General features: G+C 33.9%; 1 protein-coding gene across 4 annotated transcripts in view; it reads right to left on the bottom strand.

Annotated features, from left to right (window-relative positions):
- Window positions 1-4,911: 4,911 nt before the first annotated feature.
- The window catches only part of LOC106457717 (ankyrin repeat domain-containing protein 30A-like), an 88,920-nt gene continuing 84,608 nt past the window's right edge, over window positions 4,912-9,223 (bottom strand). For all 4 annotated transcript variants that reach the window (XM_022383726.1, XM_013917163.2, XM_022383727.1 and 1 more), the window contains exons 34-35: window positions 6,919-7,139; window positions 4,912-5,672 (exon numbers count right to left, since the gene is read on the bottom strand). In XM_022383726.1, coding sequence (XP_022239434.1) covers window positions 5,551-5,672; window positions 6,919-7,139 — 343 coding nt within the window. In that variant the 3' untranslated portion in view covers window positions 4,912-5,550. The remainder of the gene's footprint in view (window positions 5,673-6,918; window positions 7,140-9,223) is intronic.

Consider the following 9,223-nt stretch of genomic DNA (forward strand, 5'->3'; position numbering starts at 1 on the left):
CACATTATAATGCCCGCACGACTGAAAGGGCGAGCATGTTTGGTGGGATGGGGATTCGAACCCGCGACCCTCAGATTGCGAGTCGAGTGCTCTAACCACCTGGTCCAGCCTGGGGGATTGGGATGTCCATTGGTGAAAAGAATACATGCATCCAGATGGTCTTGTACAAGAAAATAAATCTCTGTGATATACACGTGAGTACACGTAAGCCTGCATAAATGTCACTTGATTACAGCAATAATTTTGGCACTCTGTTTCTTAGGGAAATTTTACGACAGAATATTGCTTATAACTGGGCTGCTACAACTTTAACTCACACTTTTAACCAATCAATCCCAACTTTTTTAAGATCAAGTTGATAACACTTCTGGATATCCTTTTCTCAAATAGCTATTGTTTATTTTTCATTCATATTGCCAGACCCAAAAGCCAATGCTTCATATGTTACCTGTTTGATTTTCAAGATATTTTCTATTACTCTGCAGTCTCTAAGAATCCAGGGGCTAACCTGAGGTTTGGTTAGGAAAAGTCAGAGTTGATGGATGAAGATGTATTTCTTGTCAACTAATCTAACATGCAGGTTCTGACTGAAGGTGCAGATGGACTGGCCCTGAAATCTCCAGGGTACCCAACCTCCCAGACTACTAGGGATTGGAAAGCAACCACAGCCAACCAGAGAGGATCTGTGTGAACTATGTTGTTGGCCACCACCTCTACCTTGATCAAACCCAGTATACCTGCTACCCAACAAAAGAGTCCCTCTCTGGAAACAATGATGACCCCCGTTAAACCTGAGCCAGCTGAATCTTTGGGAACTCATCCTTGGATTTCAAAATGTTCAATAGTTGGGAGTCTTGTGGAGAATAATTTTCGGCACTTGAAATGCATTCACTGGAGAACTATATCCCAAAACCAAAGAGGACCTTCCAAAAAGACGTCTTTGTGGAGGTCATCCAAGTGCTGGGAAGGTTTGACTACGTCAGGATCCATAAACCAAGTTGTGATGGCCCAGCCATCGACGGCAAAAGCTTCAACTGTGACTGATATCAAGTCGAAGCATTCATGTTAATCAGTGCACCTACTTTGTACATTGTCCCAGACCAAATTTCCATGGCCAGGTAAAATAGAACTGCCTGCTGTGTCCTAATTTGAAATAAAAGAACTCCCTATGCTTCTGCAGATACCAGTCTTAAAGTGCTAATGCAAAAATCAAGAACCTAGGTGGATAAAAGTAAGTCTGGGCACTTTATAACAGAGACAGAAGACTACTAAGTCATACCAGTTGCTAAAGTGTGCATTTGTTGATGCATCAATATTAGCTTATCTGATGATATCCAGTAACAGTGGAATCAAAGTAGTATTATCACAATTATAGCTTACATTCAAATACTAATATCTACCAAACATTTTTCCCACACAAAGAAAGAACTACTCCTTGTTGTAGTATTTGTCAAGTAATTTTACCAATATGGCAGATAATTTAATGCTAGTGTACATCATGCATTGATAATGTGGTTCATGAACTTTAAAGGACCAGAAGGTATGATCACAGCTTTGCAACAGTACAATTTTTATTGCACAGTACTAAATGTACAAACCCTGCAGCATGGAAATGTGGATGGAATTGTTTTGCTCACATATGAGATTTTGTCTTTGTTTACAGTATGTTCAGATCCTGGAAATAATGCTGCTGTGAAACATAGTAACTCAATCAATGCAATAAAATAGGTAAATGGGGAGGTTTCCACTGATCCACGAGTATGAAATACTGAGAGAAAAATTAAAAGAAAAGCAATTAAAAAATTTATCAAGTTCGGAAACTACTTACCATGCAGTATTGTGAAACATGACCATCAGAGATCAGTGAACACAGTATGAAATAGTATAACCTCTGGCAATTGTTTGAACAATTGTAGGGACAGGAAAGAACACTGTCCCATCACTATAACAAGGGCAAGTGTGGTGTCCAACTTTAGTTGCAACTAATGGTTTGAAAGTCTCTCAGATCCACGATTTTCCCCAAAATTACACAACAATTACTCTTCCCAAAACCAACCATGGTATTTGTTATATTCTGGTGGTAATTGATTATCTTGCTAAGTGGGCTGAAGCATAGGTCAGTCACTTACAGAATAGCTGAACAGTGGATAACTTGCTTCAGAGCACCAAACAAGACCCACACTGATGAAGGAGTACACTTTAATGGTCAGCTGTTTGTTGAGTTGTTTAATGTACTGGGTATGGTGAAGACTTATACTTCAATTTATCATCCTCAGTCTGATGGTTTGGTTAAACAGATAATCTAAAGTGTGCAGCATATGTTTCATATGTCTATGAGCTTAGATCAAACTGATTGTGATGATCAGTCATATGTAATGATGGCATAGCTCACAACAGGGCATCAGCCTACTTGCAAACTCTGCTATGTTTAAACTTGAAATACCACAAAAGAAAATGCCCATGATATATTCCTTGCTTTGTGAAATTATCAAAGTTTCATTTGCATTCCTGAATTATTTTAAAAAATAATTAATTGGGAAATATATTTGGTTTCATCATGTCTGTTTTCATTTACTAAAATACCATTTTCACTTTTTGTTTCTTTAAACTTTGGTTTAATTTTCATATAAGTATGTGAGCACTCTTATGTACCTTCTTTTTGTTTTCTTAATACATTACGTTTATCATTTGTGTATTTATACATTTTTTATACTTTATAGCATTAACACATCAAATAAATGTGCATACCCACTGCCCAGTCAAATATACTTTCAGAGTAAATATCAACGGTACATACCATTTGTTTAAGCTATAACAATTAAAATATGTTTAAAGTTGTGATTGGAACATTTTTCCTTTTTAAATATATATTTTTGAAATATAAACTTGGTATTCAATATAATTTTCTTGAACACAAATATATTTAAGAACAAAGTTACCAGAGTATTTTCAGCCTGAACTGCACTTTATACAATACAAGGGCTAAACGGCCAGGTAAATGAACCTACAAAGTTCAGATATAACCATCTCTAGTTTTGATGTAATGACCAGAGGGAGAGAGAAACTAGTCAACAGCATTCAATGTCTACAAAACTACTCTCAACCAAAGAATGGCTCAAACCTTTTCTCCTCTTTATATACAGTAGTCAACATTTGCTAGGGATCATGTTTTATTTTGAGTATATGTCAAACACCTACCACAATGGTATGTATAGATTGAACATTTTAGGAAGAAAAACACCTGGATAAGTCATTTTTACACTTTATTCAATTCTGTAACATTTAACTTGAATAACAGAGCATGAAGAACTGATGCATCCTGTGGTAAAATGTTAACAAGAAAAAATTCAAAATCAACAGTCGTTGAAAGAAGTGTCCAATTCACAGTTAAGATGATTTCAGTAGTCAGTGTGACCACTTCAAGTATTAATGACTGCTGCACAATGTCTGTGCATGTTCATGATCAGATTAGCTAATTGTTGTTGCAGAATCTGTTGCCATTCTTCAATAAGGGCAGCTTCCAGGTTGGTCTTGGAGCATTCTTGGTGGGTTGACAAGCTTGTAGCCTTGTCTGTAGCTACTCCCAGATGTGCTCTATTGGACTGAGGTCAGGAGACCTAGCTGGCCACTCCATCCTGGGAATTCATTCAGCTTCCAGGAAGGCATTCACTGTCCTTGCACAGTGTGGATGCACATTGTCATCCATAGGCAGGAAGTCTGGCAAAGTTGCACCTGTATATGGACAAACAATGGGTGCAAGGATCTCATCTCTGTATCTTAGGCTGGTGAGACTTCCATTTTGGATTATTACAAAGTTGGTATGGCCTGCAATTGAGATATCTCCCCACACCATGACTGAGCCTCATACAAAGCAATCATGTTCAATGACATTCTGAGGTAAATTGTGCTCACCAGGGCATCTCCAAACTCTTGTCAAGAAAGTCCACACAATAGCAGGACTCGTCAGTGAAGAGTACGGCTCTTCACTGTTGCGCAGTCCACCTCCTGTGTTCTCCAGCCCACTGCAGTCATGCCTGCCTGTGCTGTCGGCTTATAGGAACATGAACAGCAGGAGGTCTAGCCCTCAACTGAGCTTCATGAAGGTGTCTGTTTAGACTACTGTGGCATATTGAAGGGAGTTATGGATGGTCAAGTAGTGGTCTTGTTAGTCTTCTCCTTCCTCCACCATGTCTCCAATTGACTCTGCCAAACCATCTGAACCTGTTACAGGACCTGGACACCACACTTTGGGATATGCCAACAGCAGCAGCAACCCTATTTCAAGTCATGCCTCCCTGCAGCACCCCAACAGCCCTGTTAAGTTCTGCACCTCACAATTTCACTGTATGAATATTTAATTCGGGGGTATGGTTGGAAAACAAAGCCAGGATCCAATCAAAGTCACACAGGCAGAAAGTTTGCACTTGGCAGACAATGTCCAGATGACTTCCAAGCTATGTGTTTTTTTTCTAGAATTGACCTTTATTAACATTAGTGTACCTATTATGTAAAAACACAATCCCTAGCAAATGGTGACTACTGTATATATACATATATGGTTCAATATCTTTCTGCTGATATTTTTCTATTCCGCTAAAAAACAAAACAAAAAACCTGATGAAATAGGTGTGGCATTACTGAAAAAACAAGTTTGTATTTAGTGTAATCCCAATTTTATTAAACATTATGAATCTTATGGTCTACAATTTGTGTCGTAGACATGGTAACAGCAATTAAAAGTTTACACTAAACCAATGCAAACACCATGTTTTTAGGAAGTGTGTTGAACAATTTAATTTATTTTTTACATTTCTCTCACAAAAACGTGAAATGAAGGATAAAATAAATAATGGCACTCTGGCAGCACACATACATAAATTAAATAATAATTTCATTAATTTAAAAGCCACAATGAACAAACAATAACAATAATAATTGTATACATATGTATATATATATATCTATTTGTCAATAAAATGAATTTTATGAGAATATGTTATAGTCAAAATCCCTTATGGACGGAACACAGAAAATTACTTCAGTTTGATCTACGGCAATTCAAAACTCCACAAAAACGTTGTTCACACATACAAGCAAATAACTTATGAAATACCCATTTTAAATAAATATATATAATTATGGCACTTTCTTATCCAGCAGATTTTATTATGTACACCTTGAGGCACTTTCAGTCATGGCTAATCTAATAAACATATATTTGTTCTTCTAGTCATTCACTTCTAAATGATATTCACCACCTTTGCCTAAAAGAAAAGATTCATCTTTGATTTTATAGAAAGAACTGCCATTTCTCTGAAGATAATATTGATAATCTACAAGTACTTATTTTGTGAAATAGTGCACTATAGTCATATTTTTTTCAATTATAAAAGGAATACATGGGCTTAATTCTTTTATCACAAACGCACTTGAATAATAAACAAAGTGATAACATGGTGCTAAAGAGCTAACATCATTTATGCCTATAAAATAAGTCTGGAAAAAAAAGAAATAAAAGTTGGTCAACAATTCTTATCTTCCTCGAGCTTTTCATACACAGTATCTTTTCTGAAGTGTTTCTAAGTAATCTGAAGCTGTCTTATCTGATGCCGAGTCTAAAGATTTTGTTTCATGAGAAATGCTAGCTGGTATGGCAATGTCAATATGAGGATCTGAAAGGGGAAAATAATATATTCTGCAAGCTTTTCACAAGAAACTAAGATAATATTTCATTTCTAACGCTGCTCACTGAAAATTATATACTGAAGTTCATTAATTTTTTAACAAACACCGTATTACTGAAATGACAGTTTTTTACTCTAGCAAGCACAATTAAAAATCACATATAGAAATATGTAAAATAAACAGTCTGTAAAAATGTACTTTCTACTACTTCCTCTGTACTTTTCTGACATTAGCTAGATAAGTTCCAATTTTAACTAGCTAACACAGGGGGTTCTCATATTTTCTCAGCACAAGGCCCTCTCCCCGGAACATTCTACATCCTGACTGATGTCCCCCTACTCAATGAAGTTATATGTACTGTGTAATTGCTATGGCTTCCTTGACACTTTTCTCCAGCCCCCAGTTTGAGAGCCCCTGATTTAACACACTACAAAACAAAATGCTCTGAGAAGTTAGACATATATGGACAAATCTACTGTAGAAATCATTTCTGTTTTGTCTGACGTTTAAAAACAAGCTTTAATCAAAAGTATGTTTCAGCAACAGCAAAATAAACACACACAATATCTGGGTTAATTACTATATAAATCAAATAGCCAATGACCAAACCACTTCAAAAAATCAATCAATAATCATTTTATATATATATATATGTTATTGAAATCTATTTCTTATGAAGATTTATGCTGAAACACCTGAAAAAATTAATTTGATCCTAAGTTCATGATTAACATGACTTGTACAAGTGCTTCTTAACACTCAGTTTTATTGCCACATTTATCTAGACTATAATAATATGGAACAATTGAACCTGAAAGCTAGTAAATTCATTGCATTTAAGTTTGAAGATTACTAGCTATAAACATTTAAAACATATATTTCAAAAAGTATATGCTTTGATATAACCATTATTGTAAAATTAAAATTAAATTTCTACTCTTCTAACAATCACTTTAAAAGAAATTAAAACTACATAACTGAATACTGAAAACTTTGTAAATCAATATGTTTACTAACTGAAATTACATATATGACAATGTAGGAAAATACACACTAAAAAAGGAAATAAGAATAAATATTGCATGTAAAAAAGGTTTGATAAAGCCAATTAGATTGTCAAGAAATCTATAAAAACAGAAATACTTTTACACATTGTTGATCTTTTAAATAGCAAAAAATCAAAAGACAATTTTGCAGAAAAATCAGGAAGGTAAAAATCTGATTAGAACTAACCTGAGGCCAGTTTTTTTTTGAAAATTTTGTCTAATTCTGCTTGAAAATGGTAGCTTAGTGGTGTTGGATACACAGCTTCCACACTTGAGGAGAGACCAGCACCCAATTTTTCTTGCTGATGTTTTCTGACAGGACTCGAAGGCCACACTGGTAAGCTGTTTAGTGGTAAGTCACTATTGGGAGTACTGAATTGAATTGGTTGGGAGTTCCGTCTTACAACACTGGTAAAATGAAGAAGTATAAACCTTTAAGTTAATCAAATGTGACTGTTGAATGTGCTACACTAGAAAAACTTAAAATTTTGTCATACTTATATTTCTCATTATATCTATTAAATGATATTCAAGTTACATCAAACTAATATTACTGGGCAATGATTCAAATCAGACTTCTGTTCCATTCCAGTTCAGTTTAGAAAAAAAGAACCAAAATTTTCGACTCCCATTAAGAACGCCTTATTCCTTTCCATTCTGGTTCAAACAAAATAAAATACCATTTCAGTTTCTCTAGTCAAGTGTTACTGTATTGGTATTTATATGTTTTCTATTTTCTTGAATAATATTGTGCAGTATGACACTGTTTGTCTGGATCAATAAATGTACATATTTCCTATCTATAGAATAAAACAATGCCTATGTTCCTTTAACGAAAATTACAGCAGACAGTTTCACTTCCTTTTTTTTACCCCATTGCATTTTCTTTTGCTCCAGTTGTAGTTTGTAATTTTTTAAAAACAAGTGAAAATTCCCAACATTCTCAGTAAACCATTACAAGAAAAAACTCTTTCAAAGTAATTAATTATGTGTAAACAACCTTTATCATCACTTTCACGAATTAAACAAATGTACAATGTTCACGCATGCAACTTTCCTACATGTTTAGTTTCGATTGAACATTAGAAAAAAAAAATTATTTCACACATAAGTTCGTGATTCATATTCTTAACTTAAAATCATACAACTCAAGAGAAGTACTAATTGCTTTCTGCCAACCTTGGAATTAATATGTGAAAATTCCAAATAAAAAAATAGCAGTAAAATGATGATGTTTCCATTAAATGTAGATCTACAGTATCAAGACTCCTCCCCCCAATTTATTCTCCACTACATCATTAATTCAGTCATAAATTATCCATTTAATTTAAACAAATTCTACAACATAAAAAAAAGCATAACTCAAGTTACGTAAACAAAGTATTAAATTATCTAACCTAGGAGCAGCTCATGTGCTTACCTTACAGAGAAATATTTTTACCTAACCTAATATGTTTTTGATTTTTAAATTTCAGTTACGTTTGTTAAAAAAAAATATAACATTCAATAAAAAAGTACATAAAAATAAGACTCTTAGCACTTTAGACACCGAAGCCATTTTGTACTTATGTGACCTGTTTTCATAAGCCTTATACTTTCCAACTACATTGTTTGCCCAAAAAATAATTCATGTAGCTTTCAAATGTGCATTTTCAAACACAAACAATAATTCAAATAATAAAATATAATGGCTCAAACTTCTATAAATTTCCTGGATTTCAATTCATTTATAAATGGTTTAAACAAATTTCCTTACTTACCACAGCAACAACTTTATTCTCAAAAAAAAAAATTACTGGGGGAAAATGGTGCATTTTACCTAGATAAATTAACATCAAATCATCATAATCACGAATTTCACAAAATGGCCCTTCTATTAGTTGTAAACATGCAACATTGAGAAACAGCATGAGTAAACAAGTAATTTCAAAGGTTTCTGTAAAGGATGCAATCAATTTATTTATATTTTAGAAAATAAAAGTGGAAGGTTCTTTCTTTAAATTCTAGCCTATCAATATGTACAATTGGTGATTCTAATTGGTTGGTAATTTGAAACCCATATAAAAAAGGAAGAAAATCTTAAGAATTCAGAGCAGAGAAGCATCTCATGACACAGAGAATTAAAAAAACGAGAATTTATTTAGATATTCTCTTTTTGAGTTAAAAAATTAAAGTTTATATAATATTAAAGATTAAATCAAACTATTATTGTTTATTGAAATACTTTGATAGTATAGCTGTCTTTCAGAATTTGTAGTACATACTGGAGGAATTTACATATTTTGATAATAAAGTTGAAAAAAAAACATGACATTTACACATCAGATAATTAAAAGAGAAGTTTTATTTTACCCAAGGTTTCATCTTTGTGGCTTCTTCGGGGCTTTTACATAAAACTGTTTCATATTACAATGCTGCTGTTTTTTGTTGTTTTTGAATTTCGCGCAAAGCTACACCAGGGCTATCTGCGCTAGCCGTCCCTAATTTAGCAG

The sequence above is a fragment of the Limulus polyphemus genome, unplaced genomic scaffold (genome assembly GCF_000517525.1).
Source record: "Limulus polyphemus unplaced genomic scaffold, Limulus_polyphemus-2.1.2 Scaffold365, whole genome shotgun sequence".
Taxonomy (NCBI): Eukaryota; Metazoa; Arthropoda; class Merostomata; order Xiphosura; family Limulidae; genus Limulus; species Limulus polyphemus.